The sequence below is a fragment of the Uloborus diversus genome, chromosome 7 (genome assembly GCF_026930045.1).
Source record: "Uloborus diversus isolate 005 chromosome 7, Udiv.v.3.1, whole genome shotgun sequence".
Classification (NCBI taxonomy): domain Eukaryota; kingdom Metazoa; phylum Arthropoda; class Arachnida; order Araneae; family Uloboridae; genus Uloborus; species Uloborus diversus.
In genome coordinates, this window is record NC_072737.1 from 33646816 (window position 1) to 33669239 (window position 22424).

General features: G+C 32.4%; 1 protein-coding gene across 1 annotated transcript in view; it reads right to left on the bottom strand.

The window, feature by feature from the left end:
* LOC129225554 (BUB3-interacting and GLEBS motif-containing protein ZNF207-like) overlaps positions 1–13961 on the bottom strand; it is a 31838-nt gene extending 17877 nt beyond the window's left edge. The window contains exons 1-4 of the mRNA XM_054859998.1: positions 13774–13961; positions 11982–12108; positions 6025–6163; positions 5159–5362 (exon numbers count right to left, since the gene is read on the bottom strand). Of these exons, the coding sequence (XP_054715973.1) occupies positions 5159–5362; positions 6025–6163; positions 11982–12108; positions 13774–13814 (511 nt within the window). The 5' untranslated portion in view covers positions 13815–13961. The remainder of the gene's footprint in view (positions 1–5158; positions 5363–6024; positions 6164–11981; positions 12109–13773) is intronic.
* Between the last annotated feature and the right edge of the window lie 8463 nt (positions 13962–22424).

Here is a 22424-nt window from a genome sequence, read left to right on the forward strand (position 1 = left end):
AAATAAGTATTGTATAAAAATATTTAATTACAATGAGAAGAAAATCAATATACACAAACATAGGTTCAAAAACTAATCAAATTCTTCAACTAACTACTATTAATACTAATCAATTACTAAATCAAGTTTTTACATCTATTACTAAGTCAAATTTATAGAAATCAGATTAATTTCTGTAGATAAGAAATTGGAGGTAATTGTTGGTTTTTAAAAGGACTTGGTACCCTTGGAACTTTTTATATTTTTACAATTTATAGCTTCATTAGTGTACATGTACATCATTTATATTAATTACACTACACAACACTAAAAATGCATCCGGCTCAAATATCAACATTCCCAAAGTATTTTATCTCACTAAATACAAAATTCACCATAAGAAGTCGAGATTATTTCGTTTTCAAGATACAGAGCCAATTGATGCAGCGAAATTTCCCTTATGTTCTTTTTTTCTTGTCAGAGAGAAGCACTTCCTAAGGGACTGCACATCTGATAAACTTCGCCCCCTTGGTTGAGATAGAAAATCGCTCTACATAAAACACACATGAATTTCAAGCAATTTAAATTTCAGGTTTGAGAAATTTCAAAAATGAGCCTTTCGTTGACTCACTCATTTCTGTTCTCACCATGCTCATTCAGTTGAGAATAATGAACAACTTCATGAAAGCTATAAACAAAGATGGTTTACCAACACTTTAGGGAGAAATTCCCAAAATACATTGAAGCTAAGGTTAAGCAAAGAATTTAACAACACTTCAAATAAGTACAATAATGAATATTCGGATAAAAATTTTGGAGGGGTAGAGAAAAATACCATGGCAGCCTTTACGGGTGTGTAACAAGTATTTCTAAGCAGCAGAAAAGACAAAAACTAGAGTCAAATAACTCCAACAGAAGTTCTGCAACCATTGATACAATATGTGTCTCTGAAACTATTTCCTTTAAGATATTTTGCCTAAAAGCTATGGAGCTGTGAACAATGAGCATGGGGGAAAGATAACATCAAGATACCTCTGCAATGGATCACGGATATCAAGATGGAGCAGGGTTAATACTTACCAAATATTGTTGGGTTATGATATGAGACAAGGATAATAGTGAACTCCAGTAAAATTTTATGAATACAGTACGAAACTTTCAGAAACTAGAGGAAGCTAGACACCCTGTCCTTCCCTTCGTAATAACTCTTTAAATATGCATACAGGAATCATTGATAAAAAAATTAAAAAAAAAATTTTTTTTAATGATTTTTCAGTTTTAAAATGTGTTGTCAGTCAGCCCATTTTTTTTTTTTTTTTGGCTAAAGCTAGTCTTTCTTTTGGTTTAAACGGATTTGTTTGGTTTAAATATTATTTGTAAGAGAAACAACGCTATGTTTGTAAAGTCATGAAAATTTTGTGAATTAATTATGAATGATTGTTTAATATTCACATTTGCAACTATATTCTTGATGATTAATTGAATAACTCAGAGTAAAACCTTGTAATTTCATTTCCTCATATGAAGCAGCAAGAAGCAAAGGGACGTAAGTGCCAAAATTAACATTTTGGACCAGTATAAGTAGTTGGAAAACCTCTCCTCTACTTTGGGGCAAGAAACGGCACTAGTAGCTCTAGTGGGTGCTGAAATAGAGCATGATTTAGAGAAAAAATTCCAATAAAAAGCTACCAGGATCTGAACTTTAAAACATATTTTATAAGAAAAATTTAAAAAGTCCACTTACATCCCTTTGTTTCTCACTGTCTCATATGAAGAGCTTTCTATAAGGGAAATATTGTTTAAAAATCTTTAACTATTAAAAAATTATTACAAAAAAATAGACTACAGCGTCAATTAATATTTCACAGAATAATTTACTTAAAGACAAGATTACTTATAAATAACCAGGGATAAAATTTTATAAATTTATTTCCTTGTAAGTATAACTTTCTACAATAAACAAATAAGGCAAAATTAAACTAATGTATCCTTAAGCATAAAAAGTATTTTGCAGTATCTAAAAAAAAAAAAAAAATCACAAGTCTAATATACATTACATAACTTAAAAAATTAAAAGATCAACAGAAAGTTTGCTTAAAGCTATAAAATATATAAAAAAATTACATAAATTACATATGATGTAAAAATTTACCTAAAGTATCAGTGAGAACACTTATACAAACAGGATGAATAGGTTTCAAGGAAACTCTGCGTTTCATGTCTTTGTTAAAACAGTGATGTTTCAAAATCAATGTAATTTTTTGATAACACATTTTGTTCATTCTTCTATTCACATATAAAACCTCCACATGGAATGCAAAATATCGATGTCTCACTATTACTCCAGATGGCATATGAATTCTGCTGAATGAATATATGTTGAAATGGTTAAGTTTTATTACTTTAAACACCGTTTTGGAGAGAAAAAAAAATGTCTAAAAAAAATTTATGTCTCATTTTTTTGATCAGGCTATTTTAAAACTTTGATTAATGAAACTAGAGAGGTCAAACTACTTTTAAGACCTATATTGAAAAATTAATTTTTTTTGAACAGTTTAAAATCGGAAAGGGACCAAGTCCGTTATTTTATTTTATACTGAATTAAAGGATTAAAGAAAACTTGAAAATAAAGGAGAAAGAGGAAATAGCAACCAATGTGCCCACCTTTGTTCATACTTGAAGAAGGCATGTCTTAAAGAGAAAAAAATATATGGTGAGAATTATTAATAAGTAATAAAGTAAAAGTTAAAAAACTATTAAGAAAAGTAAGAAAAGATGTGCATGCAATAAAAAGTTTACCAATCTGTTAAATAACCAATTCATGCATTCTACTACATCTAAAGTAGGACTTTAAATACATAGCACAAGAGTATTAAGAATAAATTTTATTTAAAATGCTTTTTCTTTTCATATCTATGTTTGTAGCTATATTTTCCCCCAAGATCTGATATCCCTACCTCCCGAAATTAACTGACAGGTCAACCATATTTGTCTCCTTTCTAAGACAGGGGGGGGGGGGGACTGATATGGACAGTTAACTTCCTTACATTCTTTAATAACAAAAAAGAAATAGTGGACTCATCTAAATGCTTCAGAAGTTACTTTTTACTTCTTACATGTAATATACACGTACTTTATCAAAGATTATATTACAAATTTGGCAGTACAGTCACTCTAGTTTATAGCGGAGCAGTCTAGTTTATAGCCAAGCAGTATATAGTGAATTTGCGGCTTTAAGTAAAAGCTTCAATTCTCTTTCATGACTAACTATGCAATATTTAACTTTTTAAAAGGAAATTATGGCTATAACGAAATTTTTTTTAGTCCCTTCGACTTCACCATAAAGATAAATAGGCATAACTGCATATGCAGAAAACTGTTGAGAACATTTTAGTTAAAAAGCAGTCTCCCCCCCCCCCTTTCTTAGCAAACTCTCATAAGTATCATCAGAAAGCAAAAATCATCTTTCTACTTTACAAAAACTCTTAACTCATTAGCACTAAACATAGCCACAATGAACTAATAGAATTCACTCATCTCTTTTAAAGAGTCACACACTTTTATTCCCCCCCCCCCCATAGCAGTGAAAATAGAAAAGCTGTTTCTTAACAAACAGAAAATGGCAGCAGGCAAAAATTTTAAATCATTGAGATATTTCCAGTCATTTGTCAACAATAAATTGTGTGAAAGATTTTCTCGAGGCAATTGTAAGTGAAAATATTTTAATGTAATTTTTCTTTCATAGTTGATTTCATTAAGCTGAATAACTAGTACAAAAGATGACCAAAACTGGCCTTCCTTGGAGCAATTTGCGCCAAAATAGAAATAGCACCAGTTTCTGTGTAGGTTCTACTTTTATTCCGAATTTCATCTAAATTGTAGCATTATTTCTTAAGCAGTTGCAATGAACAAGAAAGAGCGTTCCCTTGCACCGCCCTAGAGCTATTGGCGCCAGAATTGATTCAGCTACTTATCTCTAAGTTCTACCCATGGACTAATTTGTCTCAATCTGTGCTTCATTTATTGAGGTAAAGCAGTCACAAGTATCCCTCCCCCCCAAAAAAAAGTTTGATTGCTCCACCCTTCTTTGAGCTATTGCCACCAAAATTGAATCAACACCTGTACCCTCTGACGTTTAGCTCTGGCCCAATTTTTAACTGATTCTGCTCATTATTTCCTGAGATAAAGCAGCCATGCATAACAAAGAAAACATTCAATTTCCCTCAGAGGAATTGGTGCCAAAAACTAAAGGGAACCAATTCAGATAAACATGGGGATACATATGTATACCAAATTTTGTTCGATTTTATACGGCAGTTTTTGCACTACAGCATCAACAAAAACAGTTCGTGCATATGTACAATTTTTCAAAAGTGATCAAAATGAATCAAGAAAACCTCAAAACATGCAAATATGTCAAAACTCATGTCAGGAAACCAATACTTTCAAATTGGATATAGATAGGATTCGAAAAAATCATGATATTTTCCAAAATATTGAAAATGTCAGATATTTTGATATTTATCGGATATTTTGATATATATCCGATATTTTCAATCAGCACCAACTTAAGTCTTTAAAATAATAAATGCATCCTCAAATCACTCTTTAATTATTATTACAATATGTAGACTAAAAAAATTAAAGTTTCTTTCATTATTTATATTTCATATTATATTTTTATGAATTTTAATGGAGTTCATTTAGCATTAGCTGTTTTACTCATTTTTCCTCTATATGCTACTTTTACACAGTTATATGATTCAGAAATAAAAAATACGCATCTGTTACTGCAGTCATAAGACTTTTTTTTCTGACCAACATGTAAAATTTAACGAGGCACTTTTAATATAATTAAAATTGTAATATTACTGATAATTTTATGAATATAAAACAAAAAGAATTACTTTGCTGTATTAATACATCTTAGAAATATAGTACATAACTTTTTGGTTGGTTTTAATAATAAATGAACAACATTAGTATGATTAATATAATTTTAACATTAAAAATACTGTAGTTGGAAAAATAAATATCAAAAATATCAAAATATCATGATATTTTCAAAACAGATATTGGATATATATCGTGATATATATCAGCGAACCCTGGATATAGAAAAAAGTAGAAAGAGAGAAAGTTCATTTAAAATGTAAAGGAAAATTTGAAAAAATCTTACCAAGTCTCATAGGAGGCATATGTCTCATTGGTGGAACAGCACCCATAGGAGGGCCAAAACCTACCCCAGGCATTCCCGGCATCATGCCTGGCATTGGAGGCATACCAGGCATCATTCCAGGCATTGGTGGCATACCTGGCATGTTTGGCATACCTTGATTACTGTTGTCAGATTTATTTCCAATTTCATCATCACTGTCCGGATCTGAATTTTTTAAAAAATTTCACTTTCATTGTTTGTTATGGAATAAGATTTATTTTGAAACACACAAGTTTCAGCAAAATTTCTAAACAAAACTATTTTAACCCATTCTGTTGTTCAGTCTCAGAAATTTGTGTTAAACAGACAGGGTATCTTGTCAAGAATTGCAAGATGGTTTTAAAGAAAAATAACGAAATTATATTTTGCTTGCTTTAATACATAGCAAAACAAAATCAGAATAAAATTTAAATTTCAGCATATGTCCAAATTTCAGAAGTTGCTATGGAAGTCTAATACAAATTTCTAGTTTAAAAAATATTTGAAATAATTTGCGAGTACAGACATTAAAATAATTTACAATTTTATAATATTGGATATATATGATCTAATCCATTTTGGGAAAAGTTTTTTTTTTTTTTTGAGACCTTGGTTGGGCTTTTATTTTTTATCTAATTACGGGAAATACTGAGTGAACGATGTTAGGGGGTATGTTTTAGTTTGCTTGTCTTAATGCACAGAAAAAGTTACAAAGGAAAAAAAAAGGTTGAGCTTTAAACTTTTTCTTCAATTAATACTAGTAGAGTTGCAAAATTAAACATTGCATAACAGCTAACACACAAAAAAAAGTTATACTAGAGAAAACTAGGAAATGTTTAAAGACATACCTCTTGAACCACCTTGTTTTTGTCGTTCATGCTCTCTCACATCTAATTCGGGAATGCCTTCCATACCATAGATTTCAATGTCAATATTATTTCGATTTGGTAAAGCATTGGGAACTTTTTCAAGTGTCTCTTTGTGGACCTTTAACAGTTAATGTTCAAAAATTATTATAAAACTAGATAGGAAAAAAATTTGATATTTATAATAGAATTAAAAAGGTCGCTATTAGCTGAGATAAAGGGTATCATTGGAAATGAAAAACGGAGAAAAGGCAAAGCGGAATTATAACTATACTACCCCCCCCCCCCCCAAAAAAAAAAACAGAAAAAGTTACCAGTTTTTCAGAGAAGAGTAAATATAAAATTAATCGAGACAAATTAAAAATCAACAACAATTTAATGATAACAAAAATAAAGGAAATATAAATACACTGTTGAAATAAAAATGAATTGAGCAGATTCTAGATGGCAGTGGTTGAAAGAGCTTTCAACTTTCAGAAGAATGGAAATACTTTCAGGATGCAAAAGGATTGGAATCTCAAAGTCAGGGCTCCATTTTTGACAATGGACATGTTCGATTTGGTGTTTCCAAAACAACTTATTTTTCACTTATATGAATTTGAAATGATAAAACTTCCCTTAAACTACTGGAAATCTGTTTAAAAGTTATCGCTCCACTGCTCTAAATTTTTGGTCACGATTTCTCAACAGATTAAACTCAATCTAAAAAAAAAAAAAAACAGTAAGCCTTTAGAAAACAAAAAAGCGGATTTTGTTATGCAATATTTAGAAAATTTTGAACTATGTATACTGCCCTGCAAACCACAAAAATTGTATCTGCACTTTTTATCAAAATTGAGTTATGATCACCTAATAGTTCTTTGACACCTACTTCACCTAAATACGATTTTAATATTCATACTAGCTGCGTCGACCGACTTTGCACGGTCCACCTCGAAAATAAAAGTTATGTCAAGTGACGCATGTTTAACAATCAGGTTTGCACAAAAAACAGTAAAAATTTTACGCAAGATTGCTGAAAAATAACCAAAAAGGAAACATTTTAAAATTCTCCTATTACAGGAAAAACCTCAAAACAAAAGCAAGAATTTTATTTCTTCATATTCGAGAAAAAAAAAAGGTACATCTTTCGTCTCAAATGATTTTCTTCACGCTACAAATTTTAATAAAAGCATTCTTACGGAAAGTTGAGATGAAGCACTGAATAATAATTTGAATGGAGGAAAGCCTTCCAACCTCCGAGTGGTGACCGGAGCAGAATAGTCCCAAGATATTCCATGCATGTCGTAAAAGGGGACTAAAATACCCAATCTAAGGTGTGAGGCACCCTGCTGATGGATGGAAGGCATCTGGGTTGCATTATATCTAAACGGTCCCCTCGAGGAACTGGGCGAAACCTCGTTGTACTCCTTGGCAAGGCTACCAAGGTTGGTGGTTGTGCGGGTGTTGACCATTTACCACCTCCCGGTTCCCAGCTCCTTTGGAGCTGGATACTGGCTTGAAGGGGAGATCCAACAACCTTGCTGCTAGAGGAGGTGAGGGGGCATATCTGCAACCCACTGACACTGTGCAGTAGGGGGGCAGGGGGTACTCATTTATGCACAAAAATGCCACAGGCGTAAGCAGGAGAGGGGGAGGCTGGTACAGAAGGCGAAAGTCACTGGGCCAGCCATTCCCGAGAAGGTAAGGGAAACCAAACGTCATCGATCGGAGGTTTCAACTCCTTCCCCTGCACTAACTACCGCATCTTAAAGAGTAATTACTGGTCAACCACAGTCCTATGCTCAAGATACTTGTTGTGAGAGAAACCTTCCCGTAGGAGAGGTTATCTCGCGATGACATTGAACATATTCAACTTGTCATTCTAAGGAAGATAGACCTGATTGTTTGAGGATCACATGCCAAAAATGCAATAGGCTTCTTAGTAAAAATAGTATCAGGAAGGCTTTTGTTCTTCTTACTGGACTTTACACTTTAAAGCGGCACATTGCTATAATAGGTGCCAGTAATGATCCAATTTGTAGAGGTTACCTCTTTTAAGGAGGAAACTATTACTCACACCCTGTGTGATTGTGAAATGTTTTCTGCCTATAGGTTTGAACACCTTGGTCATCATTTGCTTAAACCATGCGAGATTCATGATATTCCTATCAGGCGTTTGCTGAATTCTGCTTGGGGACTAGTACAATAGACCTCCTATGGTCCCAGTGCTTGGTTCGGTTGAGCCCCTTTTCATTCATTTCATTTCAAGCCTTCGAAAAATAGGAATTTTATGTCAAAATCTAAGTGTCCTAATTAACAGTTTTTAGCTGACATCTCCGCTAATTATTATAAAGGATCATGATAAATAACCAAACATGAAGATGGGAAGATTACAAATCCATCGATACCTGGTTCGATGGTCAGTTCACTGGCGTTTAGGAGAAGTAACTCGGACATACATACATAGCTGCCAACCTCAAGATACAAAAAATAGGAGCGCTTAAGGGAAAAAATAGGAGCACTGAGGGTTAAAATAGGAGCATGAAATTGTGGTCTGCGCTGAACCTTCCTTCTGTACCATAAGTTTCCATAAATTCTAAGCACTTTTTAAATGCTTTTCTGAATTTTCATGTTAGATTTTCAACAAAACTACAACCAAGTTTAAAACAAAATTATTTTACATTAAAAAAGCAACATTACATAGATACATATTGAAAAGTTAAAAAAAAAAACATGATTACTGTTTGATTTAATAAAACTGCAATCTTTTTTTTAAAAAATATGCTTGTATACATATCCTACATACATAAGAACATATTGAAGATTAAAAAACACAATTATTTCTTATACTTGGAAGTAAAGCAACTTCATAGTAAAGGTCAAGACTCTGAAATTTTGAAAGTGGCCACTAGACTCCAAAAACTTAGTGGTCACCAATGTCGCCAAGTTTTGAAATATAATCTGGAGTGGGGGAGGCAGTTTTTACAACTTCCCTAAAAAAATAATAGATGAATAGAATTTAAAGAGAGATATTCAATACTTTTTTTGCACATGGAAAATTTAAGTTAAAATAGGTTTCTGATTTATTTAAAAAAAATAATAATAAAAATTAAAAAATAAATAAATGAGAAGTCAGCAGGAACTTTCAATTTAGATGAAATAGTTTTAGTTTATAGCAAAGCCTACAAGGCAATGAGGATCAAATAGATAAAATTTCCCCTTCAAGAAAATTATTTAAAAAAAAAAACATAACTTTTTGCCTTTTGTTATTTTTAATAGTTTGCATTGAGACAAACAACTAATTCTGTTTTCGGGATCTTAGGCTATTAATAGTCTTGTCTACTTCATGTTGCAAATGACCAAGCATGGCAACAACGCGAAAAATTCAATAAAATAGATTTTTGAGTTTGTTGCATTAAAAGTAATTATAAATAATTAATTAGCCTTAAAAAACTAAAATTTAGACGAAATAGCAAGTTTTTATCACTAGAGTCTAAACCAATGAGGATAAAATATTCTGAAGAAAAAATTTTGCATTTTTCAAGAAAAAAATTTAGAATTTTCCGAAAAAAAAAAAGTTTATTTTGCATTACTTTCAATATTTTGCATTGCAATAAACAGCTAATTCCGATTTTGAAAACTTGGCCACTTAAGAGTCTTGTGTATAAAATCTCGCAAATGACCAAATATGGCGACTAAGTCAAAAATTCAGATATAAAATTTTGAATTTATTGCACGAAAAGCAATTATAAATAATTAATGACCCTTAAAAAAATAAAATTTAGACGAAATAGCGAGTTTTTAGCATATTAGAGTCTAAACCAATGAGGATAAAATAATATTCTGAAGAAAAAATTTTGCATTTTTCAAGAAAAAAATTTAGAATTTTCCGGGGGAAAAAAAAACAGCCCATTTTGTATTATTTTCAATTCAATGCAATAAACATCTAATTCCGATTTTGAAAACTTGGCCACTTAAGAGTCTTGTATACTAAAATCTTGCAAATGACCAAATATGGCGACTAAGTCAAAAATTCAGATATAAAATTTTGAATTTATTGCATGAAAATAATTTAAAAATAAAAAATCCCCATGAAACTACAATTTAATTGCGAATTTTTAGCACATTCCTGCCCAAAGCAATAAGGATAAAATGAAATTTTAATTGGTGTAACTGTTTTCATATTTCTCAATAAAATTATTTAAAATAACCAAAAAAAAAAAAAAAACATTTTGCAGCACATTTTGTTTTATTCATTAGTTTGCAGTTAAAAGAAACACCCAATTCTGCTTTGTCTTTGAAAACGAAGGCGCTTAAGCATTGTCCACTAACTTCCATCTTGTGAATGACCAAACATGGCTGCTACGTTTTACACGTAGCTGAAATGCTCGATGAAAAAACGAGTGTTTATGTCCCCCTCAGTGTTTATCCTGACACTAAGCTTCCAAAGCATCAAATTGACTTCTCTTTTGTTGAGTTTGTGCACAATTCCTGCCTTCGAGGATAGGGAAATTTCTTCTTTTTCCTCAAAAATCGAAAAGTGTACAAGCAAAGTGAAAAAAAAAAACGGAGTTTTTTTGGAAAAAATCAGATTTTCGGAGCACACAATAAAAATCGGAGAAACTCCGGGAAAAACGGAGCACTTGGCAGCTATGTACATAGATATGTACATACGCTCTATTTTTAATTATATAAGATGAGAATGGGAAATATTTTTAAAAACTTTTAGAAAATATTATATTTGACTCTAATACATAAATACATGGAGGTGCAAAACCATTAACTGCAAATTTTCATTTTAAACTCAGCTGCAGATAAGACTTTTGCGCTTAGCATGGCAGTATAATCTTAATGTAAAAAATTCCCTTAGTGCCATTTTTGTACATCAAGTATAAATGAGGTGTAAACAAAACCTTAAAAAAAAAAAAAAATTACATATAAGTGGTTCGGATTTGTAATGAGTTTTCAAAAACATTTCAACAAAAGTTTAGCTTTTCTTGGATTAACATTTAGTTCATAGTTAAGGTTTGGATTCCCAAACTTTTTTGAGTTGCGGCATCTTTTGAAGAATTAGAATTTACTCATGGCACCAGAGTCTCTCTTTGTTCTTATAATTACATTGATACTGTAACGGATCCGGCGCGACTTCCACTTTCTTGAAAGGATGACACAGTTCGTGAGAAAAATACAGGAAATTTATTTACACTATGTACAGGAAAGATCGTCAACAACTGCTAAATTAATCATCAGCAATTAAGCAAATACAGTTGGCTCTCTGTTTAACGACTTTCGCTATTTAACGACGGCTTTTCACGGTCCCAGATGGTCCACTGTAGTGTTAAAAGCATTCTATTTAAGGATGCTTTCTACTTAAGGACGATTTTTTGTGGTCCCTTGAAAGTCGTTAAACAGAGAGCCAACTGTATCTCTTAACACAGTAAACTCAACGGTTACACACGTATTTACTTCCAAATACGCAAAAATACAGCTCAAAAGGCTTCACAAAACAGAGCAATAAATGCTCTCCAGCATTCCGCTGCAACGATTCACAAGCAACAAACTAACTTGAAACTAAACTTTTTATCATGCGTAATGGTTTTTTATATACACCGAAAAGAGAGCTCTAAAATTTTCCACGAGATTCCAAATGCTTCTCGAAAATCGTAGACCGTTATTTTATTTCTTTCATTCACAAACCTTATCAATGAAAAATGGGGGACCGTATACTTCAGCCAAATGTATAGGGGCTGTATATTCATTACAGGAAACTATTTACAGGTTACGTTACTACAAAAATTACTATTTAGAAAAATTTGTAACAATACCATGGAGAGGCCACGGCACTCACCTCTTCCTACGGCACCCTAGGGTGCCATGACACACAGTTTGAGAACCAAAGGGTTAAGGACAATGCAATTTTTTAAAAGTTGAAGAAAACATTATAAGGCTTGACTCACCTGCATGCAATGAATGGCTAGGCCAGGACCAGTATAGAGTTTCTTGTGACAAATATGACATTTGAAATGCTTTGCTTTTTGATGCTGTATTAAAATCTTTTCATCATCAAATTCTCGATTGCAATACCTTATGACACGTTAAGAAAAATATGGAAACATTTATAATACAAACTTTTTTTGAAACATGACTTGACAAGTCGCCACCAGCGTCTCTGAATAGCTAATTTGCCAGGCAAGTATCTGCCCGACTACCATCCTCCCTGTTTTCCTCTTTCATCATACCTCCACTAGAGTCTAACCTCCTATTATCGCCAACTTGTCATCATTATGGATAGCGCTTTTAAATTATTTTCAATCCTGATTTGAGGGAAGTTTTTTGCTCACCAAGCAATCGCCTCTTTTTGCAAAGCTCTTGCTCATCAAACTTTACAAAGCTGATTACTGAAAAAAGTTTATTCCTAGGCTTGCCCGATTTCTGAAATGTTCAACTGTGATACCCCCCCCCCCCCCCCGGCGTGACGAGTATTTAAAAGGGTACACACCTATGGTTGGTTGGTTTTTAGAAATTTATAGAGGGTAGTTCATTCTTAATGCCATGAATAAATGGTTTCAACTTTTGAGCCTAAACTAGGGATAATAAATAATACATGACACAAACAGATAGATTTAAACATTTTATTTCCAACATGTTAATATTTTTAAGTTACTTTAGTAAGAAGAAAAACTTTGAATGAGGAATAAAAATTCGAACAATATTTATATGTTCTTTGTATTGGACAGGACTTTATTAGCAAGTGTTTTTTGTTTTTAATCTTGTTATAAAAGTCCTCACAAGCTAATTTGATATTAATTTTACAAATCAATGGTACAAATCTGTACCTCAGAGCCAAACTACTGTAAGTCATTGCCGCTACTTTACAGGAGAAAGGAAAAACATTCATCTGGAGAATGCAAAGGATAGAAATCTCTTAACACTGGTAAATAGTTACAGAAGGTTTTTTTTTTCTACATTTATGTTAGCATGGCTTGATGTGGACTGGGATTCTACGTACAATGCAAGTAATAAACAGAAATTTTTGGACTTGCGTCAGTCTGGCTCTGAGGTATAGAAATGACAAAGTTATTTTAAATAATCTTTCACAGTTAATTATTTTTTGACTTTTTGGGTCATCTGTAATCAATTTTTTTTTTCACTGGGACATGAAGTAAACCGGCTGGGACATAGGGATTTTGTCTGAAAACCACGGACCGGTCTCCATCAAACTGGGAAGTCTGGTCTGGACGTCCTAGTACCTACATAATTTTTGGCAAAATAATTAAGTGGCAAAATTGTTTTAGTCTCAAATCTTCAATTTGATTTCAACCCCAAGCAACAGCCCAACTTCCAAGAGCAGCAAAAAAAAAAAAAAAAAAAAATCTTTTTTAGATTCAAGAAATTAAATTGTTGCACCACAAGTTAATTCAAATTTTAACAAGTTGGAGTCGTGCGACTTTACTCCATATAAATTGTGCAAGCAACTTAAAGTTAAGATGAGTTCAGTCATAATCAGAGAATATTGTTAAAAGAGAAAAAAAAAGAATATTTAACACAAAAACTACTAGTCATAAGTGATTTCTTAAACTTAATATTTCCAGCTTTAAAGCTTTCGTATTAATGACATTGAGTAATAAATATTTCCACACACATATAACTGACTCTCAAAACATTTAAAGGGTTAATATAACACACATATGCAAGTTGGGAAAATTAAAAATTGCTCAGTTTATAACAACAAATTACAATAAAGGATACCAACACCATGGCTTTGAAGGCTTTCTTTTTTTTCTCCCCATTTTGGAAAAAGAATACCCACAAAAGATTCTCCTTTTTTTAACAATATATTTCAAAAAAAGTAAACGGGTAAATAATGTAGATGTGTCAAGTTAATATAGAACAACGACCAACAACACAATAATACAAAAACTGATACACTACGCCACCATTTTGTTTCGAAAACTTGCCAATGCCAATAAAAATTCTTCCTTTTCAAAGTATTGGTTTTTAAATGTTAAGAGAAAAGGGGTGCGGAGGGGGGGGGAAATAAGATGCTTGAGTTAAATGAAGATAAAAAAGTCATATTAAAAAAAATCTTGCAGCTGTTTATCCGTTTTTTATTTATTTAATAAGCTGAACAGCTTCTCATACGTAGAGGGCTGCGTGCCTAGCGTCTTGCCTCCGCGATCTCCGACTAAAGACGAAGTTTCTATCACAAAGCCACGGAGGCTCGTTTATCGATTAATAAATATAAATTTGAAAGAACGGGCTTTCAAAAGTATAAAACAAAATAGTGAACAGCAAGGGCACAAGCGTTTCTAATATAGGGACTGCAAGCTCTTTCAGAAAAAAATACTTTTAAAATTTTGGAAACTACCCCATTCTATAATGTGGTGATTTAATTCCCGAATTAATTACTTCCTAATTATTTTGTACGAGTAAAACAGGTGCTATTGCTTTTGCCAGTGTTGATGCTTCTTCGGTCAAAGCAAAACACTTTGTCAACTTACAAAGGGCTTGGACAGAACTACATTAACTGCTACATCTTACAAAAACATTTATACAAATACAAAAACAAATACAAAAGTGACGACCAGCAACAGGCCCTGGGCCCTAAGATAAGGAGACCAAAACTGAACGGCATACTCCAAATGAGGTCTTACCAAACTTCTATATAACGGCAGAAGAACGTGATCACATGTACCGAAATCCTCTTAAATTCGTAGAGAACTGGTTGATAAAACAGCAAAATGTCCGCCCAGCACAGCGATTTTACGTGAAATCGCTGTAGATATGATATGACTATCAACATTTTTGGGAGCAATTATCAACGTTTTTTGGATGCTTACAAAATATCAACGATATTTCTATTTTGGTTATATTGTTCCCTGGAGGAGTTTTCAACGGATTTTAGAGGTTAAATGGATTTATCTACTAATATTAGATGAACTAACAACCTGTTTCAGATGATTTATCAACGATTTTCTCATGTGTTTGTGTCACGAAATATCTGCATAAACTGCATCTTGGTAAATTACCAGTAATTTATAGACTGTTTGCACACTTTTTGAAAGTCTTAAAATCTTTTTTACCCTCAAACTTTTTAAAACAGTAATATACTTAAGATTTTTAAAAAAATCATTTGAATAAAATTCAAATTTGGAATATAACTCAATAAAATAATTAAGAAAGGCAAGAAAAATGAAATAATTTTTTAATTAATTTCAAATATAAATAAATATATATTTTTTATTTAAATAATTTAAGAAAATAACTATTTCTGGCGTTTTAAAAAAGTAATTTTAAAGATTTAAGACTTCCAAGAAACATGCAAGTAATCTATGAATTATTGATAACCTATTTTGTGTTCATATTTAAGTAGACAATAAACCATTTCTTTTGTATGCACAATTCAAAAATTTTATTCCAGCAACAATCTGAACAAACAAACAAAATAATAATAATAATAATAATAATATGAGAACTTTTAATTCAGAGCTATCTCTACGTCGTTTTGACGATCAGAACATCGTTTCTTGAATTTAGAAAACATAATTTTAAAAAACTTAAAAAGCAGGCAATTACTTACTTCACGTTAATACAAGAAATCGCTAATTCTTTTACACACTCACGCTCGCAACAATACACAATCCGACAACTGACAACGTGGAAACATACTACAGTCAGTAAATAGCCATTTTTCTAAACTGAAATTGTTGCGCATGAGCAGATTAAACAGTTTTTAGACATGTAAAAACTCGTCAAAATGATTACAAAAATTAGAGATACGCTATATACTATAAATGTAAACTTTCAAACATATTTTGGATTTATTTTGAAACCTGTGCCAATTTCGTACTTTTGTCAACCATATTTGGAAAAGCGTGAGGAAATCTACATCGCTTCGATATCCGTTTGTGATCTGTCATGAGTTTTGCACCAGTTCAACGACATAACAACGAATATTGGAAGGTCTGTGCTGTCTGGGATACTACCCAAACAGCACAAATCGTCGCAAAATCGTAGAAGTAATGTAACATCAACGTGATCACATGTACCGAAATCCTCTTAAATTCGTAGAGAAGTGGTTGATAAAACAGCAAAATGTCCGCCCAGCACATCGATTTTACGTGAAATCGCTGTAGATATGATATGACTTTGAACATTTTTGGGAGCAATTATCAACGTTTTTTGGATGCTTACAAAATATCAACGATATTTCTATTTTGGTTATATTGTTCTCTGGAGGAGTTTTCAACGGATTTTAGAGGTTAAATGGATTTATCTACTAATATTAGATGAACTAACAACCTGTTTCAGAGGATTTATCAACGATTTTCTCATGTGTTTGTGTCACGAAATATTTACATAAACTGCATCTTGGTAAATTAATTACCAATAATTTATAGACTGTTTGCACACTTTTTGAAAGTTTTAAAAACTTTTTTACCCTCAAACTTTTTAAAACAGTAATATACTTAAGATTTTTTAAAAAATCATTTGAATGAAATTCAAATTTGGAATATAATTCAATAAAATAATTAAGAAAGACAAGAAAAATGAAATAATTTTTAAACTAATTTCAAATATAAATAAATATGCATATTTTATTAAAATAATTTAAGAAAAAATGGCTGATGTTAACTATTTTTAGCGTTTTAAAAAAGTAATTTTAAAGATTTAAAACTTTCAAGAAACATGCAAGTAATCTATGAATCATTGATAACCAATTTTGTATTCATATTTAAGTAGACAATAAACCATTTCTTTTGTATGCACAATTCACAAATTTTACTCCAGCAATATAATCTGAACAAACAAACAAATAATAATAATAATAAGAAGAAGAAGAATTTTTAATTTAAAGCTATCTCTACGTCGTTTTGACGATCAGAACATTGTTTCTTGAATTTAGAAAACATAATTTAAAAAACTTAAAAAGCAGGCAATTACTTACTTTACGTTAATACAAGAAATCGCTAATTCATTTACACACTCACGCTCGCAACAATACACAACCCGACAACTGACAACGTGGAAACATACTGCAGTCAGTGAATAGCCATTTTTCTAAACTGAAATTGTTGCGCATGAGCAGATTAAACAGTTTTCAGACATGTAAAAACTCGTCAAAATGATTACAAAAATTAGAGATAGGCTATATACTATAAATGTAAACTTTCAAACATGTTTTGGATTTATTTTGAAACCCGTGCCAATTTCGTACTTTTGTCAACCATATTTGGAAAATCCCAATTACGTGAGGAAATCTACATTGCGTCGATATCCGTTTGTGATATGTCATGAGTTTTGCACCAGTTCAACGATATAACAACGAATATTGGAAGATCTGTGCTGTCTGGGTAGCAAAATTTCTTGCATCAACCTTGACGGATCTTGATATTATACTGACGGCGTCAATATTGACGTGTTTCACACTGCATAAAGCTTGCATAAAGATTAAAAAGCAATATTGCAATAAAAACACGTATGCAACATTGCATTCATCTTAAATTATCAATATTGATACCGTACAATAACAACATTGCATACATGTTGACGCCATCAAGATGTATTGATTTCATGCTGTCGCCGTCAAGGTAATTAGTACACAATAGAACAGGTGGACATTTGTTGATACTTGTGCATGCGCACAGTTCTTTCTACCCAGCGTCCCTCGCATTGCTGGCACATCTTCCTCCTTCGACCTTCGATTCAGTCGGTGCAGAGCAGCTGCACGTGGTGTTGCATTTTTAGGCTTCGTTAAGTTCATTGCTTAGTTATTAATCTGGAATAGTATTGTTTTAGGAATAACTTATGAATGACTGATAAATGCATTTGTTTATTAATATAGTACTAGACAAGTCATATCGCAGACGATGTGCGATCAATGTTAGAAATGGCTGAAAATAACTTTTTTCGTCCCTAGACTTTGAAACAAAGGACATGAAGCCCCGAATTTCGTATTATCACTTCAATCTCAAGTGTAAGATTAATTTTATTCAATGGTTATTTACGTTATTCTTTACGATAAATTCATATGTTTTGTCCATGTGATATTTTCAATGCTGATGACATCCATTTGGAAATGTACTTTATTGTATTTATTTATTATTTTGCTATCTTTACTCTTAAATGTGCTATAAAAACTTCCGTAATTATTCCTAACTAGGCTTTTTTTTGTCTTTATAATACAATTAGAAGCATGAATTTAAAAAATAAGTCAAGTATTACGCAAAACGAAGAAACTTTCATTTTTTAAATTGAATTGCTAGTACTATTAATACCTTTATATGAATTTCCGATCAGATGTCAGCTTTAAGAAAATATTCTTAGGCTAGAAAACTATCTTGAAGAATAACAGAAATAATTAAAGAATGAAATTTAATTCTCGAGTTTAAAGTGAAAATAATACAAATAAATTAATAGATAAAACACCTTGCAAACGTGCTGATTTCATACTGTCATGTCAATGTATCCTGACATTTTCCTGTCATATCAATACGTATGCAATATTACAAAAGCAAGATCATCTTTCCTAGACCTTGATTTCATGCTGTCATGACAACATCTTGGTATTATCCTGTCATATCAATACGTATACAATATTACAAAAGCAGCCTACCTTGATATTTTCCTGATATTATGCTGCATACACCATGTCGGTCAATATTGTGGCAGCCTGCTGACAGCATAAATGGAGTAACATAACAATACTGAGGCAGCATTAATGCAAGATGATTTTTCTTGCATGTCAACCTTTATGCAATATTGAGGCAAGATATTTTGCTTACTGGGTTATTAGCTTTGTTACTAGCTATGCTACACTGTTGGCCGAACTTTAAATCCTGACTTATTAAAACGCCCAGATCAGTAACTTTTTCTGCCTGACTAATGACTGAACTTTGCAAATAATAACTTGTACACTTATTTCCTTGCCCTAAATGTAGCACTTGACATTTCCCAACATTAGCAGCCATACCCCATTTATCAGCCCACTCCGTAATATGATCTAGATCCTCTTGCAGCTGATTTGCTTGTTCTTCATTTTCTACACTCCCCATAACTTTAACATCATCAGCAAAACAATTCATGTTCCCAGAAATATTTTTATAAATATCGTTCATAAAAACAATGAACAAAACAGGCCTTAACACTGATCCTTGAGGAACCCCGCTTAAAACCTCATTCCAATTAGAATAATTTCCCCTTACAACTACCCTTTGTTTCTTTCCGATCAGTCAGTTTTTTACCCAAATGAAAGTTTCCCTCCTATTTATTCCAATACCAGCTAATTTGCTAAGTAGAGCAACATGCGGTACCTTATCGAAAGCTTTTTGAAAATCAATGTAAGCAACATCTACAGGCTTCTTATTAAATTAGTATGTTTACAGAATATATTTCATGGCTAATGTAATGTTGAAACTGTGAACATACAAGTATCAATTTTACAATAAAATTAATTTCTGTTAATGGAAAAAGCAATCATATTTGTCATTAGTTTGGTCCTTTGTCAATTTACTTATATTCGGCAATAATGCAAACTTCATCGGCTTTGAGCTACCTCTAAATATTATTCAAATGTTCCAAATTTTGTTCTTCTATTTTCTAATGTATTGGAAGCAAATGGGAGGGTAAGACTCGGAAAAACTTTCACCTTCGACATCTTGGAACACCCTACTCCACACATTAAAAATAATAATAATAATAATGTTAGTTACTGATTGTCTATCAAAGAAGAATTAATAGCCGGTAAAATAGCGGTATTACGTTTCTTTGAGTTCGAAACTAGTAAGTTAGTTGTCGTTAGCCGCTCGGGTCTCCCTGACTTCAGTATAACTTTTTTAGCAAACAAAAATGTTTTTATTTAAATAAGATTTGTGTCTTTTGTGTTCTCTTAAAAAACTGTAACACATATTTCTTCACGTTATATGGATAAGTCAATAAAAATAAAAAATGAAACAGTTAATTTTTCCTTTTGGAGGGTACCCGCCCCCCCCCCCTCCCTCTAAAGTCCTCTACTCATGGCGCACAATCCCTGGAAACAATCCCTCAAAAAACTCAGTGGTACGGACTGAAATTCCTATATGAAAAGGGACTCTAATGGTACCCACTGAAATGCAACCTCTTCATGGTTTTCCAGCTAATAAGTCATTAAGGGACAGACGAATCTTTAGAACATCTGCCGATGCAGGGGGTTCAGGTGAAGGAATGGCCATTAAGGAAGCCCTAAATTCTGAAAGTACGACAGCCTTCGAGAAATTTTTAGAATTGCATTGTAGCTGCGAGAAAGCAATTTGAATAGCTGAGATCTCTGCGTCAAAGGCTGTTTTTTACCTTCTAACAGGAGAATACAAAGAAAAGATCTTACAGAAACACCAGCGCCGGCATTTATACAATAATTATATTTTTGATTGTTGGGAAATCTCATGGAGTTAAAAGCGAATGAAGCACCTAACTCATTCTAGCGAATAACTTGAGAGCTATCAACCAGAAAAAAACTCCTTGTTGAACCAAACAAACTTGAGAACGATCAACCGGAGATAACTCCTTGTTGATCCAAACGACCAAAAAATGGAGTTAACTCTTTGTTGCTGCAAACCCTTCAATTCATGAATATCTTCTGGAGCTACAGCTTTTAGAATTAGGTCATTCATTTGACTTTTAGAAACTTCACTTGTTCAGTTCAATTGGCCTTGTACTTCCTTTTTCCGCAGTTGGGCACGGCCTCTTGAAGAGATTTTGTGACTTCCAGTTCAGTTCTAGGGGTTTTTTTTTTTCTCCCGTTTCAAAAACTTTCTGAAGGAAACCTTTTCGGATTTTAAGGTTTCTTGAAGTTGATGGCAGGGGTCTATTCCACAGAGGAAAACAATCTGGTAGTCTTAAGATCTTCCACAACTGGTTTAATGTTCATATATCGTTGCCTCAGAGGTTAGAGCAACGGATATCTTTGTGCTGTGACCGGGATTAGATGTCTGATGACTGTTGCTCTGGAGGCGACGATATGTCGGGTAGAAATCAAACACGCGTCGATCGGTGTTGTTCTGACAGCTCCTGTGATAATTCGAAGTGCTTGGTTATGGAATAGTTCCAGTATGTTAATAACCATTTCATTTGCCGCTATCAAAGGTTCCGAGCAATAAGTGATGAGGAGCAAATTATAGGATTTATGTGTCAAATCCAATGTTGTTCTACAGCATCCTAACCTGGAGCCAGCAATCCTTTTCATCCGAATAGAAAGTATTTCATTAGAAAAAGATTTTATTTTTCACTTTGCTCCATGAAAAAACCTTGGGAAAAATTTCCACCTTTTTTTCAAGGTACAAATTCACTGCTGAAAACAATGTTTCAATACAAGATTTATTATAAAACCTATTGATCTTTCTTTATGTACCGTGATTTTCAAAACAAATTTCCAAATTGTTCATTTTGAAAAAAAAAAAAAGTTATCTTAACTATTTCACTTTGCCCCACACGGCAATTTAAATGTAAGAATGTGCAATGATGTTTTCATGCGTTCTCTCTCTGTTTTCAAGTATACATTAAGTAAGACATTTTACAGCACAATTAACACACTCATCGAGCCTTCATGGCATTACATCGTTAGGATTATTTTAATCTAATTATTTCAGAAAGGATTATAGCGCTACCATTTAAATTAAGAATTATCAATAGGGTCGTTTTCGAAATTTTAAAAACATTTTTTTCTAAAAGAGCATGCTTGAAAACATAGGATTTGACAATTTTTTTTAAATAATTTGACAAAGTTTTAATATTTTTTAAAAAATATTTTAATAGGTGTGCAGATTCAATATCCTTTTTTTACGCTTCTGCACATGACATCACAAGTGATGAAATGCCATTCACTGATGCCATTAGCGCAGAGAGCAATATTTAATTCGCTTCTGTACTCACGTGTACTGGCAATGATACGGTTGATAGCAAGCGTAGAGGGCTGAATTATCATAACCTGGAAACTCAGTAGACAGCAAGCGTAAACATTCAGCCAGCCAGTGGAGTGCGAACCGAAGTTCATCACTTGTGACTTCATAAAGACCACGCCTTATTTGAAAAATCGGTCACTTACAAAAAATTAGTTAACGGTTCAACGTTTTGAAAATAAAAGATTTTCCTCGCTTCATGCTATTTTTTTTCCTATTTTATCCACTTCAGTGACTAAAAGTAGTACTTATGACTGATGGAAACAACCCCGTTGTCTTCATTAATTTGTGAAATTGACAAACTTGCCAGAACAAAATAAAAACAATTTATTGAAAAATATAAACCGCATTTTTCTTTTAATGCTCCGTATTTGTATATACAAAATCTATCAAAAATAATTAACAAGTGAGCATTATATTCAAATAACTCGAAGAAAAATTGTAACAAAATTGTAGTATCCATCATCC